The sequence below is a fragment of the Calypte anna genome, chromosome 1, assembly GCF_003957555.1.
Source record: "Calypte anna isolate BGI_N300 chromosome 1, bCalAnn1_v1.p, whole genome shotgun sequence".
NCBI lineage: Eukaryota > Metazoa > Chordata > Aves > Apodiformes > Trochilidae > Calypte > Calypte anna.
This window is the reverse complement of record NC_044244.1, coordinates 125,596,826-125,617,135: the sequence shown is the minus strand read 5'-3', so window position 1 is coordinate 125,617,135 and position 20,310 is coordinate 125,596,826. Positions and strand designations below refer to the sequence as shown.

Here is a 20,310-nt window from a genome sequence, read left to right as displayed (position 1 = left end):
CACCTTCTGCAAAACAACTGACATGCATGAGGTCAGCGTAAGTCTCTGATGAATAAAATCCAAGAGTTAGATGCCAGAAATTCAACATGCATTCATTCCTTTAATGCCACCCGCCTCTTCTGTAACTTGCTTATCTGATCAAGTTGAAAGTACTCTTCACATTTCCTAATTAGAAAACAACACCTACAGAGTGACTTTTTTTTTTTTTTTTAATTGTTAACTCTTCCTCTGAGTACTTGGAATATGAGGTAATAGGCAGCTCTCTCCTGCATTTACATTTCAGACCCTGGTGGGTAGGAGCTTATGTTCATGTAGAACACTGCCTGGATCCCACAGCTTATCCTTCACCTCACCAAACCTGACCACAAACATACAGTCAGGTCAGTCTGAATATGCACCAGTCTTGTCTGCTCCTGCACTGCTTCTTGCTGACAAGCCCACTGGGGAGAAAGCAGACAAATAGACCAAGTAAAAGCAGCACACTTATTAGTCCTTTAAGATAAAATAAATTACTTGTAGGATTTGCTGCAACCATCCTAATAAATGTGGTCTACTTGTGGCACATAATTTTGTTATTAAAAATCCTCAAGAGGCTGAAGGCCCAAGTCATCAGGCAAAGTGTCTTGAAATCAGAAAGGCAAGCAACTCTCTCTAAAAGTGGATTCCTGTAAAAAAAGCAAGCCCATTGGAGGATGCCAGTGCTTGGGTCCTCCTCATGAAGACATTTTTACAGTCCTACAGCTTTACACTCTCACCAGCAATCTTGCTATTGCCCTTTGAATTATTCTATAATCTAATTTTGGTACGAGTAACAACTAGCATAACCACAACGAGAATACTGGAGGAAAACATATTATCCTCTTTTTAATTCCCTCAGTGCTCCAGAAGGCATTCTGCAGCTCACCAGTGCTATGGTTTCCCTTGCAAAGTGTTTCTTTTGTTTCCTCCATCCTTCCATGCAAGCTGACAGATTTAAGATGGTAACAGCAAGCACTAAGTCTTCCCACTGCACCAGCAAAGGGTCAGCAGGGCACCGCCTGATCCAAAGCACAAGACAGGATGATAATGCCCCAAATGCTGGAGGATGGGAAAAAACCCTCTTTTCCCAAAACACTCTTCAACATCTGAACTGGAAGCAACCTCATTATCGGGAATTGAGTCAAAGGCTTAAACCAACTCATTGCTGTGTCCTCCAGGGACCCAAACATCCTCTCCGCTCCGGCTGCTGGAACTGCCAGTTCTTGGCCCCAAGGAAGAGTCTCACATCTTCTGTTCAGATGAAATCCCCACACTACCCCAAAGTCACCATAGCCACCTTCATATCCCAACTTCTCCACATTTTCTCCTCTTCCCTGGTTAAAGACAAAAAGGGTTTACTCAGCGGGGCAAACCTCCTCTTAATAAAGTCATTTGAAAAGGGTATCATAATCAAAGTGATTTCAGGTGGACAGTTAATGGATAGGTAAAACTAATGTACATCTAAAAATTAAAGATACCGTTTGGCCAGATAACACACAGTGAGGAACAGATCTTATTTAACTTTCTACAAGTTTTCGTAAAAATACTATCCAGATAAAAATATCAGAAAGGAAGAGTCTCTGGGATGGTGAAAAGATACTAGGAGGAAGAAGTAACTTACATGATTCAGTGCAAGCATAACTCTATTTTCTTTTTCTCTTCCCCGTTTTTTTGTATTGTGTTTTTTTAACCCACTCTCCTTTAGTAAGAAATGTTTATTCATTTTCAGCTGGATGATTTCTTTCCTCTGAAAAAATGTTTCAAATGGTTAAAACTACCTCTGCCTACTAGAGCTTTCTAGTGAGTCAACACTAATGCTGAGTTCAGAGCGTAGCTGTGATGTAATTTTCAGACACCCCACTCACACTTAATATACACGCTATAGGTTAGGTGATCATGCCTACAAGCACTGCACTCTTAAATTAAAGTCTTCTTTTGATTAAGCTATGCTTGCAAATACACTATGAAGCCTAAATATCACAGTGGCATCCCTGTTGATTTATGGCCACCTTATCACGTAGCACAGTGCCTGAACCAAGTAGCTGGTACAGAGGACACAATGTCCAAACCATGTGAACACAAGAACTTTACACTCAGGCTAACTCCGGCTTGGTCTTGAGGCCCAAATATCCGCCAGGCACTGAAGCAGAACCAGCAGCACATCCCTCAGATCAATCTCGCCTGAAAGATGTGAAGCAAAGCACACTTATAGGGAAGGCCCAGAGATTCCCTTCAAAAGCACACTGCTAATCTGAACGAAGATGCTAATTTAGATGCTTACACACTTCTACAGAAGTCATGAAACTTTTAACTATCTGTCCTGAAAAGCAGAAGAAAAGCCCACTAGGGAAATTACTATAATTTCTTATGCCAATAAATTAACCGCAATGAAATACTGTAACATTGCATAACTTTCAATTCACAGTTATCAAAACAAGCTAAGAACTTAATCTGTATTTACAACATGCAATAATTCAAAATTAAGGAGAATGGTATTAAGTCACATTCAAGCAGTAATTATTAAGGCCTCAATCCAACAAAGCTCTAAAATCTTAGCTTATCTTCAGGTCAACAAGCATTTGCTTTCAGTTAGGCTATTGACAGACTTTACATGAAACATATGCATGGATAACACAGCATCCAGATCCAAATTCTCTAAACAAACCAGTAACCTGCAAAAGTCATTTACTTTCCAGGTGCATATATATGCGCTGTTACTTCATTATTGTAATACATCTTAAAAGAGAAAAAAAATATAATGTAAAAATACAACTCTGAGTTGTATTTTCCCTTTGCTGCAACATACAGCTGTAGTTTTGCAGCAGCAGTCCTGGTCATCTGCAGTGTCTGGCCATCCCTTTGCATGCCTGTTGACCTGAGCCTAATGCACTATCTGCTGCCAGCTGCAGTCAAGAAAATGAATGGACTGATACCCAATTGACAGAAACAATAACATGTTTGTAAGTAGTAGTTAATGGTAGACTGACAAGCACAATCACAGGAAGTAATAAAAGTTTCATGGAGCAAGCATGTGACGTGACTGGCACTGGTCTCCTCTATGAGCCTAAATATGAACGGGGCAATCACCCTATTAAAAGAAGAGTTCAAATTAATTTGATGTGTGATGATTTATTTTCCAGTGAAATCATTGTCACTACTAAAACATGAATAACAAATGTATTTGCTTCTACTAGATTATTTTAGTCAACATTACCTCTGAAAACTGTCGGACTACTACAACAATTGAAAGCACTAATACCTAGTCGAGTATTTACAAAGACATACATCATCCTCTCCCTGAAAAAACAAAACAAAGCAACCCCTCCTACTCTAGACTGTTCATATAAGGTAAAAAAAAGCATAAAAAGAAACTTAATTTTCATGCCAAATACTGAGAGAATCAAGGTGAACCCAGTAAAAAAAGCACATAGGAGAGTATTCTGTAAGTGATACACTTACCAACCCATCCCTATGATGCTGTACTTGCCAGGACCAGAAAAGCAATCTGCTCTGACTGAAAATTCCCACATAACTTCATCAACAGCAACAAAACTATTCAATATTTACATGAGAGTAAACGAGAGCAGCATCAGACCTAGCACGCTAATAGCGGTGCTAGCATTTATTTATGACTCCAGGAGGGGGGGAGGCAGCTGGGTTGTTTTTATGCGTCTTCTTTTTTTTTTTTTTCTCTGCCCGAGCAACCGAGAAAATGCTCCTAATAAGGCTGGTAGAAAGGAAGTGGCTTCTCAACAGCATAACCTCTTGTGAGGAAAATAATAAAATACGGTGTTACTATCGCAAACGCAGCCGGAACGGTGCTGGAACCCGTTGTGCCAGTGCCGGGGTTTGCCCCGTCAGTTCGATGGAGATTGAAGGTACAAACCTGCTGGTGCTGGAAGGGGCTCTCGGGACTCCCCTCAAGGCACCTCCTCACCCCGGAGCCTCTCTGCTCCCCCCGCTTCTGCCCGGGGCGAGTCCGCACCGCCAGTTCGTGCGGACTACAGCCCAGTCTCCCCGCCGCTGAGACCTCACCGCGCGCTTCTTTATTAATATTTTTTAAAAAATGTATTTTCCTGTCATCTGTAGCAGAGCGCAAAAAAACCAGAGGGGAGCTCCCAGTTCGGCGCCCGTCGCGGCGAGGGGTCCCGGCCGGGGCAGGACGGCCACCGGCTTCCCCCAGACCCGCTGCTTACCCCCGGCAGCCACGGGGCACCCTCCGCGCCCCTGCGTACTCACACACACACACCGGATGGACGGACAGACAGACGCACCCACCCACCCCTTGGCACACGTGGAAACACCATCCGCCGCCGCCCCCCTGGCCGATCCCCTGTCCCACGCAGCCCCGGGGGTCGCGGAGCCCCTTGCCGCCCCGCCAGCACTCACCGCGTAGTGCAGCGCCGGCTTCTCGCTGAACACCGAGTCCCCCATGGGTGCTGCGGAGCGGAGGGGCCGCTCCCTCCACGCAACGCGGCGGCAGTGGTGCAAGGAGCTGCTCTACCCTCAGACGGCTGCGGCGGCTCCCGTCCGGCTGCCTCCAGCCCCTTCCCCGCCGCTCTCCTCGCAACTTCTGCCTGCACCCCGCCCCCGACTGTCCCTCCCTTCCCCACCCCGCCCCGGGAGCCAGCAGCCCCTCGGAGGGAGCCGGGCGGTATGCAAGAGCAGGCGACGGTGGAGGAGGCGCCGCTGGAGAGGCGGGGGTTTCAGTCCTCCCGCCCAGCGCCGGTGACTCCCCCGTGGCGGGGCCGCTCTCCCGCCCGGCCGCCCGCCCCCTCACCCCTGCCCGGCCGCACCTGCGGGCAGAGCCAGGGCGGCGGAGCGATCTCTTCTGCGGGGAGCGGGGGCAGCGGCAGCGGGATGGGGTGCCCGGAGTGCTGTCGGGGAGCGGGGGATCCTGTGTTCGGTTCGGACTGTCCGGCCCGTCCCCAGCGCTCGCTTAGGGCCCGCCGGTGGAGGTACTGCCCCAAGGCCTCGACCGCTCGGGACCGGCGGCTTCGTCGGCCCCGTCCCCTCAACCGGAGGGCAAAACATCCGGAACCAGCCCGCCCCGACTCATTGCAGCGGCTGCAGTTCGGCGGAGTGGTCTCGGTCCTGCAAGGGAGGACCGAAAGGTTAAAGAGAGAGGAGCAAATAAAATTAGCTTTATAATTATTTTTTTTTTTTTTTGTAACGTGTGATTTGGGAGGATGGGTCGCGATTCTAAAACGTGGAGGCTTTGAAAAATGCAACGCTATTTCACGGCCTGTTCGTTACTTTATGAATGAGTATTTACACAAGCTGTCGAAAATGAAACAAACTCAAAATTGCCTTCTGCTTTGTTACAATTAGTGACTTCTGTGTGACTTGCCTGGGTAGACTGCCATCTCCATCAATGGAAGTGTTTAAAAATACATAAACCTCCCTCAGTTAAGCATTACCTCAGCAGAGTGAGGCAAGGGACAGGCTAGATGATTTCCTGAGCCCTCTTCCATGTTTTTAATCATTTTTCAATGCCTCGCACAAATCTCTCTTAGCACAGTAACTCCCCCAGCTACTCTCAGTTGTTCTCTGAGGAAGTGGCCTTATTCTAGTGCTGCATGACGTTTATGAAATTAATGAGTTTTACTGTTTCTGACCAACAAGCTAAGCAAACGTGTTACCAGAGCATTGTGTTATCTATGAACAAAGGCAACATAGTTCTTGTGGGGGAAAAAAAGAAACATATTTTGGGAAAAAATTGTAAAATAACTCCAAATACATGCTGGAAAGATAAATCATCTGAGTCAAAGTTTTTATGTGCTCTCACAATGATGTACTGTATCCAACGAGCTTCCAGTTATGGATCTTCCAAGTATCTTAATTCTTATTGCAGAAGAAATAATCTTTAAGAGTTTCCACGGACAGAGAGATAATTTTCAGTTAACTTGGCATGGGCAAATAATACAATATCCGCATTTACCCATAAAGTCCATTTTTGTCTCTTGGGCGAACAATCTCTGCTACCCTTCTTTGTGGAAAACAATGCATGGTAGATATTTGTGCAGTTGCAGAGTATGTACTGGAAAGCAGAACCCAACAGAAGGAAACATTACATAGCAAACATTTCAACTCATCATGCAGGCAGGGGAAAAAATTAAAAATAAACAAAAATCCACAGAAAAGAACCAACCAAACAAAACCCAAACAAGCAAAGAGAAACAAAACAAAACAAAACAGAAACAAAACATAAAACAAAAACCCACCACAAAAAAAAAAAAGAAAAAAAGGGTTCTGAGGGTTTGGGTTTCCCTCCCTTCTGCAGTTCTGCTTTTTATTATCATCTCCAGGATATGGTTTCAGCCTGAGAACTCTGCATATGCCCTAACTCCAAACATTGTTTTTTCTCTGCTTTGTAGGTAAGGTGTTTGGCCACATCAAGAAACAGAACGCAGCCAAACAAGGTTGGGGAGAAGCATCCAGGATATTTACCCTTGACCTCTACAGCATCACCACCTTCTTCTTAGCTCTATCTTCTGATAAAAATCAGTGCAAAAGGCAAGTTAAAAGGCAAGTCCTCAGAAGAGGACTAAAACATGGGGTAATGGGTCACAGTCACACGTTTCAATCAACACCCCAAAGTGAAAAGAATAGTATGGAGGAGAATGAACTGGAAGGGACAGGGAAAAAATAGTGAAGGGGTAAGAGATGTAAAACCTGGAAGAAACAGAGTAGGGGAGAAAAGGGAGAAAACCATAAAGCCGGGAAGGTGAAGAATGCCCCAGAGAGTGAAGCCAGAGGGGGGAAGGGCTAAAGGTGAGGTTTTGAAGGCTGAACTCCTCTGACCTAGTAATTAATTGCAAGCGGAAAGGACAGTCCGGCTCCCATAACCCTCTTTATCCCTCACTTCCAGCCACATGCTAACCTTTCCTAAGGCCTCTGTGCTTGTCACAAACCAGCAAAGCAAATGGAGCATGCAGTTTTCTTCACATTTAGCAGGCTGAATCAGCTCTCCGAGGGAGGAGATAAGTGACAGAGCTGGCACAAAGGAAAGTGGGAGGTTGTCTAGTTGGGAGCAGGGTACCAGAGGCAGAAGAACGTGCATGGCAGTACCTTTGCAACAGGGGCAGATTCTTACATTGGTGAAGCTAAGTTAAAGAATATGCAAGCAGGAAAATGTATTAGAACGTTTTACAGTGACAAGGAAAAAGTTACTAGCAAAAACTTAACATTTTGGAGTGGTTTTACTAGATGCAGGTTTACTAGATGCAGGGATTTTTCTGTCCACACAATATCAAAAAAATAGGGAGAAGATATTTTTAAAGTATTTTCATTTATAAAATCTTAAAGGTTTTGTTAAGTTGCAGCTACCAGAAATTTCATGTTACAGATAAAGATCTTCATGTACCCAGTAACGAAATTCAAACCTAACTGCTAATTACCAGAACTGTTTTCAAGGGTCAGATCTCAAACAAAAGCTTTTTGCATTTTGAAAGCAATCAATTGTGGCTATGGCTAGACAGTTCACTTATACTCTATTGATGGTGGCCAAGGAGTTTACCTGACTTTGAGTTGCACAGGATTAGAAGTATACCCAATGAGCAGTAACAAACTGAGCCACACTACTCATCTCTCTCTTTCAAACCACTTAGCAAGTGGTACTAGCATAAGGATCTTACACAGCAGTTCTGACTACTACTTCCCTTTTCATATTGCTTCATTATTCACATTGATCTATGATTACTCCCTATTTTTCCCTCCTCCTTTTTTTACCTGGTAATGAGTACCCAAAGAGTGCATGCTGCTCACTTTGGGAAATATAAACCTTCCAGGTCAGCTTCTCTTAATAGCTGATTAAAAAACCTATGTTATTTTCCTGCATCTTATCTCCATAGCTACTCAACCAATAAGAAACAATATAAATGGGAGGATTTTTCAGTAATTATTTTTCAATCATTTTTACTGTATGAGGTACTGCTTCCTTGCATTTTAAAAACACTTTCCATGATTCACATTGTGATTGTTCCTTACACTGCTTTAAGAGGCTGTAATGTATGCTTTACACCTGCAAATGCAGATCAGAGTAGAACTCTTTCTCTCCCATTTATCACTTGTTGACAACAGCAAAGAAGAATGAACAAAATTTCAACTAAAATTTAGTTGCTTCCAAGACAGCAGCTGGGAAAGGAGTAGGTAGTTGAATTTTACCAGGCTGATCATTAATGAAGCCAGGTTTTGTTTTCCAGTATTACTCTATGAACTGAGTGCTTTCTCAAGACTATTTGCTCTTAAACAAAGGAAACCAGCTATACAGTTGCAGGCAGCACACAATTATGAAACTTGGGAGAAGTGACCTCTCTACTTCTCTGCCATGACTCCTGGAATTAGTGACTCAAGCTATCTGATGTCACATCAGATGAGGTAGGAAAAAATGTCCAAATGTCCAGATCCACCCTGTTAGGGAGAGAAGTCAGCTTGGTCCTTCTGGCTGTGATGGCTTTCTCTCACCTAAATGTAAACATCTACCATGTATATCTCATTTTACCACTCCATGGTCCCCTATTCCAGAAGAAGAAATACCTAGTAAAAAAATTATGTCAGTCCAAGCAGACATCTAAAGTAGGTGACATAAATTAAAGTGCCTACATCTCTCTAGTGAGAGTCCACAACAATTAGTTCAGATAGCTGCCCTTCAGGCATCGGCAGCTAAGTGAAGAGAAGCCCACCTGGGAGCCCAGCTATGGAATAAGCTTCAGCCTTTAAATCTCACTTTGACTTTCAGAAGTGTCCTTCATAGTCTCAGTGTCTTGATTCTTTTCATTCCAGAAATCTGGGGCTACTGCACTTAGCATGTGAAAAAACAGTCAACATCTTCAGGTGAAAAAGCTTCAAGCAAGCATGAAAGTTTTGTTTTGTTTGACCTTTCTAGTAGCACATTAATACAGCTTCCACACAGAGCTAGCTCCAAATCTGGAAAAGACTTGCCTCTGTGGCTGCTGAACCAGGGCCAAGAGTGATACTGGCAGCACATTTCTTCTTTGGGCAATTAGCACTTTTCTTATCCTGGCCAAATGTTCACTCGGTTATTACAAGTTACAGTTTAAGTCCATTTCTCAAAACAAAAAAAAAAGAAAAAAAAACAAAAAAAACAGACAAGTAAGTCAAATGCATAAGTCTCTATAAGCAACAACTAGAATCCAAGGAATCAGAATCAGAATTTAGGGATAACACACTGCAAAAATCCTTTGTTCAGAACTAATTATATTTTTTTTCTGGGGACAGAACTAAGAGAAAGTACTTAATGCCCATGAGGACTGAAGCACTATGTCACTCACAGAGATGCTTTTTCCCAACAGTGACAGAAATCCTTTTAGACAAAAGAAATCCTGTCTAGAAAGAACTTGATCTTTGTAATTTCCTGGATGATTGAAACACCTTTATACAAGATGTAATACACTAGAATAGCATGACACTGTAACAGCTCTCAAGAAGCACAGTTTCCCAAGTATTGCTCAGACCTGTGAAGAGGAAGTTAGTGCTTTATTCCTCAGGAGCAGACTCTGTGAAGCTCAAGAGGGCAAACCAGACTCCAGATTACTAACTCAAACCTGTAACTGTGCTGTGCAAAGGATTTTCTTAGGCATGGCATCAGTAAGCACCTAGAGGTCCTTCCCCTCCATGCTTCCCCATGACCTCTCCCTGTGGTCAGCCAGAGCTGCTGGAGCTGCTGCTGCCTGATGGAGCATCAGCTGGGATGGAAAGTCAGCAATGCCAAAGTAGCCCAGGGGAAGGTGAGACACAAGACAATATTGCCCGAGGCCAAGACCAGCTCTTTTGGTATAAGAAAAAACAACTTAGAGAGCAATCACAAGCAAAATACTTTCCCTGATGAAAGCATATTAACGTGCATCCAGGACTGTGTTAGCACTGGCTGGAGTGAAAGCAGAATTTCACTGAGGTATTTAATGCTAGTCACCACATTCATAATTTTTCATCCAATAGATCACTATACTGTTTAACTTATAGACCACTGTATGATGTTCTGTATGTGATAGTTTGCATTACTGCACTATCAGTTATCAGCAGCTTGGAAAAGAAATTTAATCTAAAGGACTTGTATTTTAGAAGGTTAAATCACTTCACGTTCTTTATGTTTGCACCCATACAATGTCTCCATACCCAGCATGACTGAAAATTCACTAGGACATCTTTAAAACTACAAACTAAAAACTTGGAAATCCAAAATGTGACTCTATCACATAGCATAAAATAGTTTTCAACAAAATGAGTATTTATCCTTTTTTTCATCTTTTTCTCTCATCAAAGGCTGCAACTTGGATAAATGGGACCACTCACTGTTCCCTGTGAAGATGAACAACTGTTCCCAACTTAATGTTTATGTTGGTTTTTTTGTTTGGTTTTCCTTTCAGATGTAACAAGCTAAAAGGCAGACAGGAATAAGATGAAAAAAATAAAGGAGGGGAAAAGAAGAAGAAGAAGAAAAAAGAAGCAAAGGTAACTTGCCTCATCCAGGTTTCAAAAGAGATTAAGAGGCTTAAGCGTACAAGCCAAAAATCTTAGTGAAGTCTCATCTCTGCAAATGATACACATCTGGGAAAAAACCAATTCACTGGAAGATTTCTCTGGTTTCTGAAAGTGGCTGTAGATCTCCATGTATTTCGTTCCTTTATCTCCTTGCAACTCACGTTCACTGTAAACTGCATTACTGGGCTGAGCTCTCACTACCAATTATCTTTCTCCCTAAAATATCTTCCGAGAACTAGAGAGGAAGAAAAGCACAATTTTCTTTTAATACATATGACTTTTACAGAAATTGCAGCTATATAAAGTAAAGAAAATAAAAGCACTACCTTGAAACAAATCAGCTACATTTGCTTTCTCTGACTAGAAAGAGGCATGCTTACCACCAACAGAGATGCATGGGCTTCTATCTAAATTTACCATCTGGGTATTTGACAGGAATTTAAGACAGTGGAGGGCTCTTTCACAAACCTAAAGTTTATTTAAAATTGTTTCATGGATAGTATAGGACTGTTATCCATTTGGTCTGCAGAGTAATAACTAGACAATAAATCTTCCCAAGAATTAGCATGACTACTGTACATTTTGATTTAATGCTGTAATTCATAAACCAGTTTCTCAGTGTAAAAGCAGTTATTTCAAGATTGGAACAAGACCAAGCTTCTTGTGACCAACAGTAATAATATTTATAATATTAACAAACCTCTTCAAATGAAGTCCTCGCTTACTATGTTTCAGGCAATATGTGAAGTGGTTACAAACATCATGTTTTTGTAGTTGTCAATAATTTGGGGACTGTCTAAGCAGATGGATCTTGTGTTCTTCTGTTCTGAATTTCAACTGTAAATTAAGAGGCAGGGTATTATTATGCATAGTACTCACTGGAACTGGTTGAAAAGCCAGTGTTCCAACTGAGACTTTGCTTCTCAAAATTTGTCTTTCATTCGGTTGAATCTAAAGCCAACATTTTAAAACTCCTTGTGAACTGTTAAGTTCTCATACTTTTTTTTTTAAGCCAGAAAAAGACAAATCATGAACTAGTCTTCTTGGTTAGTAATGAGCCTGACAAAAATTCCCCTTTCCTGTGAGCCCTAGGGGAGTGCTCATCCAAAATGCCCTCAGAGAGACAGTCCCTGGGAGGCATCCCAGTACAACTCAGCTCCAGGGCAGGGAGCCTGGGAAGCCAGAAAAGCCAGCCTGGGAATTACTTTGGAATTAGGATTAGCCACAGTCCTGTGATGCCCTGAGGTCTTGGCACTGGCAAGCCAAAGCACTGTGCCATCTCCAGCAGTGCCAAGCCCTGGCAGGCAGCATTCCCTACAGCCAGGGAGCCCACATTAGGAAGTGGGAACCCAGAATTTTCAAGTTCACTAGATCTTGGTTTGGATCACTGGGTGGACTTAACCGAAGACATACACTCTGAGCCAGTCCCAGACCTTGGCCTTGGCCTGGGGACAGCCCATAAGGATTTCTCATAGTTGTAAACCTCAGTCTCAGCACAGCCTGCTTGTAACCCAGGAATAGTTTTTCCTGGATTGATTAGAAATGGATTCAAGGAGTTGCAAACGAAGGACTCAAAGGCCAGCTTTTTCCACAGCAGCAAATCTCTAGTCATTACTGTGACTAATGGCTTTTGAAACCTTTCTTCTTTTTTATATTTATAAAATGGAATCACATGCATTAGACTAACACACTGAGCTCCTTATGAGGAATTTTACATTTGTACATATGGCTGTCTACTGAGTTAACAATGAGTATTTTTACAGTGCTCTAGTATCTTACATACACGGTCTGTTATCACTCTGAAGAACAGGTATGTTGACAATTTCACTGTATGGAATTCTGAGAGCTTTGAGGAGCAAAGTTTTATTTGAGCACTGTTTTCCCTGGCTTTAAGTCTATCACTGTTTTCAAATTAAGACTGCAGAAGCATCAGAGCATTTTTTTTTTCTAGTAAGAAACCAGTCACCTAATCATTCAGGCATGCTTCAGGTGACAGTCACTTGACCTGTCATGTAAAGTGAGAGAGAATGAGGGAACTGGTTTCAGCATTCAAAGAAGAGACAGAGAAATGCAGAATCTTAAACACTCTGGATGACTCTTACCCCAAGCCTGAAAACCTTGTAAAGCAGGTAGGAGAGAAAAAAAACCAACACCATCAACCATGTCCAAATGTTCCAAGTGTTATTCATTTTCAGATTCAGATAGCTACCTGTTGGTATGTATGAATAAGTTAGGTGTCTTGATCTCCATTATAGTCACTGAGACCTACTCTATGCAGCAAATAGAGTCAAAAGAGTGCGAGATATGTCAGTCTAAAAAGGTACTGTGTTTGATCTGCTGAATACATTTCCAGGCCCAGCTGAGTATGCTGACTATGTGTAGGGGATCCCATTGCAGCCATGTCCATGTACAGAATCCTACAACAAATTGTGCCACCCAAAGGAAAGAATGACTGTGCAAAATGCCTTTTGTCAAGCTGGCTTTATAGCTTGTGTCAACGGTAAACCTTCCCAAAATACAAACCAAAATGCTCACAGGTTGGAACTTGAGGAAGGGATTTGAAAGGCCTGTTTTGTGTCCAGGCAAAGCAGATCTATCTTACCTGAAAGGATTCATGGGCTAACTCAGTACCGAGCAGTGCACGTTGCTGAAAACAGCCCAGTAAACACGGAGCAAAAGGTGTATTTATTGCACTTTTATTTTGCCCTGCAGGAAGAGGACAATTGCACCAATATAACTGCTGTGCCACCAAGAAGGCTTTTTTTCCACAAATTAGTCCTCATGCCAAGAGAGCTGCATTTAACTGAAGCATTATAATATGTTAGTGCTCACAACTGCTTCTCAGTTGCGTTCAATGAAAGGCTGAAGTGCTTGGGCGTCTTGTGCTCCCTGTTACCTGGAAACTGGAGCCCTGAGTACAAGCACTGTTGAGAAAGTGATTTTAAAAAAGCAACAGGAACACGAAAGCACAATCCATATAAGACATACAGTGTCGACCAAGCAGTTTATCTGCTTGCAGAGATGTATTCTTTTAAGCTGCAGGACCCTTTACTGACATAAATACACTGAATCCCCTGTGGTCTGGATGCAGCTATTCCTGTATAGCCCAAACTGGGGCAATTCCCTTTGCAAGGGTGGGAGGAAGGTAAAAACATGACACAGACCATAACCTCCTGGATCCAGGGATCCAGAGGTGATATAGCCCCAGCACTGAGCAATGGCATGCTAATCCATGAGGGGAAGATCCCTCTGGGCAAAATAGCTTGGGAAAGGCTGGGTTGTATAAAAATGCTGGCCTATTCTCAGGCAATTGTTTTGGAAAAAGGTAAACTATGAATTGAAAGCACTACAGCTATTCTTGAAGAATCCCTCACTATCCTGCTCTTCTTCTGCAATAAGGACACCCAGTTCCTTTGCAGTTAAATTCTTCTCAAGTGACTTGTATTGCTTTAACTGTGCTGGTATGGCTCACAAAAATGTACATACAGAAAAGGCCTTGGAAAGCTTCACTGCAGTTTTACTGTAGCTTGATAATACTGGTGAATTCAATGAAGCCAGCACAGGGAAAAGTGAGAATAATGCAGCAGTGAAGCAGAGCTGTGCTCTTTCTTCCCCTTTTTTGTCCTTCTCTCTTGATTGAAAAGCAGAGGGGAAATCTTGGAAGTGATCCTGTATGTGATTTGTGCAGAGCCAGAATGCTGCGAGCCAAGCACTGGGCTGAATATCCAAACTTTCACTGTTTATATTGAAGCTTATATTCACTGGCTGCAGGACTTCAAGACCACTTCTCTGGACACAGCAGCTGGGGGGTATCAAAGCCCTTGCGAGCTATCCACCCATTCATCTCCAATTAGATCAAGGGCCCACAAGAAGCAGAGAGCATCAGAGTGTCCTAAGGCAAAGAAATTCATCCACACGGGACAAAGAATTCAAGCTGTTTACACCTTCCTGCTCTCTAGTGTTTTTTACTCCCCCTGCCCTATAAAATCTGCCTCCATCTGCGGTACTTTGCAGCGACAGAGTTAATGAAAACCCAAGCCACATTCCAAGGATGGCAATACAGAATGAGAGCGACCTCAGCATTGTTTTGTTAAGATCTCAAATTGCCAATACGGCAAAATGAAGTAATGTGCTCTGTCAACACGTAGTATGCTCTATAAATGGGATCGCCTGTTCATCTCTTTGTAAAACATGGCAGAAAAGTACTATTTGATCGCCTTCAGAGCAGCTGACTGCCTGCTTTAACTTCTTCCTTAAGATTTACTTGAAGCATGAAACTGCTGAAAGTCTCCAGTGAGGAAAAAAGACAAAACAATATAAGAAAATAATTAAACCTATTTACAAAGAGCCCTCACTTTATATGTCTTAGTTAGCATTTCCTTACTGGTAGAATTAAAACAAAAGTTAGCTAATGCATAGAATGCTGACATTTATTTCAGTGGGCTCCAGTATTAATTTTTAAAACTGTTATATCTTTTTACAAACAAAGGGTGACTTTATTATTTAACTTAGTAACCTCAGACAAGTTTCATAAATTTATAGACAGCTTCCAGATTGAATTTTGCTGATCCAGGCTTCTTAGGTGGAGTTTATGGAGCCAGACTTGTCATATGAGCTATTTCTATAAGCCTCAGGTAAATATACACAGGGTTTGTGTTGTCAGAGAAAGTAGTCTTTTCTCTTCTAAAAAAACTTAAGTTAATCTTCAGCAAAAACAAAAGTTCATTCATTTTGAATTTGTTATTTTTGATCCATTTTGGGAAGCGTTTTCCTTCCACAGACCCACACTGCCCCTGCTTCTCTAAAACTCACTTTAACCCTTTCATTTCTTTTACCACTCTGCTTCACAGTCTGCTGCTCCAGTCTCTGAGCTAAAAACAGCTAGATGGCACAGCTGGAGAAAAGGAAACGGGTTTCAAGTATTTCCTTCTCCTTTGCAGCCAGCATCTCCCATGCTTTCCTTTCTTACATGTCTACTTTAACTGAAGCCTCACAGGACATTGTACTTGTATTGCAAAATCAGTTTAGAAGTGTAGGTTTTCACTCATATAGCTGAAGTCCCAATGTGGATGTGATTACAGGGATCATATAGGTGTGCTTTATTTCATTTCCCATTCAAAACTGATATGGCCATCTGGTAGCAGCTTTGTAAGAATATTGATCTGGCTGTAATAACAGGGTTCCCCACTTCTCAGTGTACATAAAGCTGTAATTTGTAAACTCAATAGCCCAAGCAATATCTCTTCTTCAAGATCTCAGTTTAATGATAATCTTTCAATAAAATGTCACAGTCACCAGAGGATTTGTACCTTCCCCTTTTGGTATACGTGTGCCAGGCAGCAAGCTGGGAGAATGTCCCTCACCCTTGTTTCATCTATAACATCTCTCCACCCACCACTGGTACTAAGCTGAAATTTGCAAAGCAAGTCAGGTTTTTTTCATTTATGACATAATATACTCACTATATATTGGTAAAGGTTTGTTAATAAATTTGCTAAATCGTTCTGTGACAGAGAATGTGAGAAAATATACTACTATCAAATAAGTGGGTATGGCAATACAACAGGGATGGCCCAATTTCTCTGTCATTACATGGAAATGGACAACTTATGACAGAAGGCCTTCACATATGACCAACTCACACATAAGGCCACAACTCAAGGGACTTTCAGAGCAGTCTCCACTGCTTAATGGAGAAGCTTTCAGAGATGAAGACACAATGGCCTGGAGCTCCCACTGCTCCTCTCTGGGGCAGCACTATACTGCACACAATCCCTCTTGGCTGAGCTCTGCTTACAGACAAGGTTGTGGATCAGACCTCATGCCAGCACAGCTTTGCTACTGGTCTTACAGTGAAAGTGTGAGGAAGTGTGGACCAACTCGAAGGCAGGAGGGCTCTGCAGAGGGACCTGGACAGACTAGAGAGCTGGGCCGATTCCAACGGGATGAGATTCAACAAGGCCAAGTGCCGGGTCCTGCACTTTGGCCACAACAACCCCATGCAGCGCTACAGGCTGGGGACAGAGTGGCTGGAGAGCAGCCAGGCAGAAAGGGACCTGGGAGTCTGGATTGACAGGAAGCTGAACATGAGCCAGCAGTGTGCCCAGGTGGCCAAGAAGGCCAATGGCATCCTGGCCTGTATCAGGACCAGCGTCACCAGCAAGCAGGTCCAGGGAGGTGATTCTTCCCCTGTACTCAGCGCTGGTGAGGCCACACCTCGAGTACTGTGTCCAGTTCTGGGCCCCTCAGTTTAAGAAGGATGTAGAGGTCCTGGAACAGGTCCAAAGGAGGGCAACCAGGCTGGTGAAGGGACTCGAGCACAGGCCCTATGAGGAGAGGCTGAGAGAGCTGGGGCTGTTCAGCCTGGAGAAGAGGAGGCTCAGGGGAGACCTCATTGCTGTCTACAACTCCCTGAAAGGAGGCTGTAGCGAGGTGGGAACTGGACTCTTTTCACAGACGACCTTCAACAAGACAAGAGGACACAGTCTTAAGTTGTGCCAGGAGAGCTTTAGGTTAGATATTAGAAAGAATTTCTTCACGGAGAGGGTGATCAGGCTATGGAATGGACTGCCCGGTGAGGTGGTAGATTCTCCGTCCCTGGAGACATTTAAAAAAAGACTGGATGTGGCACTCAGTGCCATGGTCTAGCAACTGCTCCGGTGGGTCAAGGGTTGGACTAGATGATCTCTGAGGTCCCTTCCAACCCGGCTAATTCTATGATTCTATGAAATTATGGCAATTGAACTGTACCATGAGGACTGGAGAGACTGACTACAAGCCCACATGAGACTCCAAAGAAAAGAAGAGCAATGTCCATGTGAGGAGAAAGACAGACAGGCTGTCTGAGATAGGTTTTCACTTTTTGTTGGTACCTGTGAGAAGGCAGACAGCAGTATTTTGCTGATGGTGGTGCACAGGCCTGGAGTAATTCTACAGATGCACACTTCATCAATGGACACACAATAACAAAGCCATGCCTAAAAGACACTCGTGACAGATTCTTCTGCTCTCTCTGGCTCACAAGAAGTTTCCTTGTGATCCTGGGAGAATCACCACTGTCCTAACAGAAATGACTGATCTCATGGGTCCACAGAGGGGAAAATTTATACTGCTTCTTACTTCATTGTAAGCAACAGCATCGTAACTTGCTTGAATGATTTACAGTAATATTAAGAGAAGATCTGACTGGTTTCTTGCTTGAACCACCCTGGTCTGTTGGTACCTCTGAGACCCACCAGCACAGTACAGGGATAAACAGATGGTTGCAGTGACCTGTTTCATCAGCTCAGAAGGATCCAGAAGGCAATGCCTGTGTATGTTTGTCTACGATCTGGACTATTCTGACAAATGGGATGACTTTTAGGCTTCTGTAGTTACCCTATTGAATTGTGAATGAATGCTCTCAGTATTGGGTTACTTTAGTTCAAAACCATTGTGAAACATCCAAAGCACAATATGAGTCCCCCTCTTTATTTAATCCCAGGCTGCTGACAATGGCTGTGATTCAAGGTAGCAGCTAACTACCTGCATAGCTTTGAGTATGTTTGTAGTCCAAAGACTGTTCATACTTTTGTATGAACATGCTTAAATGCTTGTCTAAGTCTAAGTCTAATTTGACTTTTTCCCCCCTGTGATTCATTGTAAAGCCTTAGGGCAGTATAGTGAATCATATAGTGACCCCCGGAAACTATATCTACGGGATTATTCCTGCTCTTCTGTGGAAAACTGCTCCTGAGAAGGCTACGCACCTCTGATCTGCTATATCAAAGATACATCTGCTACCTCCAAGATGACTTCAGGTCCAACTAAAGGTCTCAGATGGAGAAGCCATCTCCCAGGCATACTATTTCATCCAGACAGAAACCCATGGCAGAACATCTCACGGGGAAACTTTTCATGTTGCCTCCTGTGTCCTTCTGCTGTGACCTTTTATCAGTTCCTCCGGATTCACCTCTGAAATGCCATCCAACAAACATAGTGTTTCACTTTGCACATCATGAGTGTGTAATCCACCCGGAGGTGCAGCTCAACAAATGCTACAGGAGGTACCAGAGCAAGAACCATGGTGCCCACTTGATGGAGGCTAAGAAGAATGTGGCAGTTTTGCTGCTTGGGGCCTGGCATGACACACAGGGCTACACTCTGTTTTTTGGTGGGAATCCACCCAAAACAAATGTGAGGGGACTCTTAGCAGAAAGGAGGAGAATTGTCTGTGTATGCAGCAAACAAACAAGTGGACCCACCAGTTTCCCTCAGCCTAGGCTGCAAAGCATTCCTTGGGAGCTCATGCATTACTCGGAGCCTTTTCTGTTTATTTTTCTAACAAAGCTTTGCAGACTTTTTATGTAGGGGAAGTGAGGCTCAGATATTCCTCTCAGTTTTTAAAAAATCAGACTAAATTTTATAAATACATTAAGAAATAAACCTCTATTAAAACGTGCCAGTCCTTTAAGGTCTGAGCTTTGTGGTTTTAGCTCAGGATCTTTTCATGTTTTAATTGTCACATTTATTTTCTGTTGAATATTATTAAATGAGCAGCATGATTATGGCAAAATTGGTATTACTGCAATTAAAAAGTATGAGATATATACAAAGGAAAACAATGAAGTGAATCAGTGTTCTTTTAATTTAAAAGTTAAATCCAAATACTGAAGTGAACTTGACAGATCTTTTGCTTCATTTGCAATTCTTTCTTCTTCCTTAGAGCACTGGAATATAAAGGTGCTGCCAATATGTGGATGAGCACCATGTATTATACAGAACAACAGTACATTGATGTCTTGTGTTGTAATGGAAAATTTCAATTTAAAATCTGAAGAGCAATAACAGAAAGGAGGAAAACTTTTAGCTACCACTTGTAGCATATTTGGTGGGATTTTTTTTCCAAGTGAAGTCAGGGAAACAGAATGGAAAACTACATTTATGAGGCTCCTCCTACTCAAGTACATTAGGAATAAGCCCATTGTTCTCCTTGCGGTTAACAAACTATGTTCTCTTCAAACATAGGTGTCTGTTGTGCCCATGTCACTGAGGGTGGAATTTGTCTCAGATGACTACAAAAAAACAAACAAATTTCTCACCTAATGAAAGAGTCTTACAAAGCTATGATATCTATAGGATAAGTTAAACAAACAGTATATGCTGCTTGACACGTCTCATCCACTCCTGACACTGAGACCCTGTGCAGATGCACAGTGGGCAGAACCCATCCAGTGGTAGGCTCCCATCCTGACAGGTTTCCCACAGAAACCCTCTGCATTCCTTGGCTTTTCTCATGTCTGTCTGCATGCTCCCGGTCTAGCAGCTGTGTGGTAAGATTCTTGTTCTGACGGAAAATGAGTAGTCTTCTGGTGGATCAATGCTCTGTCATATCAACTCCCCCTGAGATCACTCAACTGCTATACCTGGTGCAGGGAAGCAGGAGGAATGAGTGATTATAGGTTGCCTTTCAAAAGTGGCTTGCATTAAATCAGAGGAATTAAACAGTCTGTAGAACTGTACAATCTCTCTCCTAAACCCCTGTATATTCAGGGCTTATTACTCCTAAAAGAGGTTACATTACCTGTTATATGCCCTCTCCATAAAGGACAGGCCCTACCAGTGTTAGGAAGTTTGTGGAAGTTCCTGTCATGACTGTGAAACTCAGGAGGGAAAATGGGCCTGAAAACCTAATAGACAAGTTCCCAGACATCAGTGGCTGTTAAACGAAGTCGCTCAGATTATTGCCTAGGTCAAGAAGAGTCTAAATCACTAACCATCAGGAATAGTAAAACATACCTTTTATCTTAC

The 20,310-nt window shown here is 42.8% G+C and overlaps 1 protein-coding gene across 3 annotated transcripts in view; it reads right to left on the bottom strand.

Moving 5' to 3' along the window:
* Window positions 1–20,310, bottom strand: part of ARHGAP6 (Rho GTPase activating protein 6) — a 328,240-nt gene that overhangs the window by 156,588 nt on the left and 151,342 nt on the right. Inside the window, exon 1 of one of the 3 annotated variants that reach the window (XM_030451730.1) lies at window positions 4,815–4,859. The exons of 1 other annotated variant lie outside the window; for it this stretch is intronic. Coding sequence is in view for 1 of the 2 variants with exons in the window: in XM_030451722.1 (XP_030307582.1) it covers window positions 4,408–4,452 (45 nt within the window). In the remaining variant the exon portion in view is untranslated. Of the gene's footprint in view, window positions 1–4,407; window positions 4,493–4,814; window positions 4,860–20,310 lie in introns of those variants that run through there. One more of the 3 variants, XM_030451722.1, reaches the window with a different exon arrangement.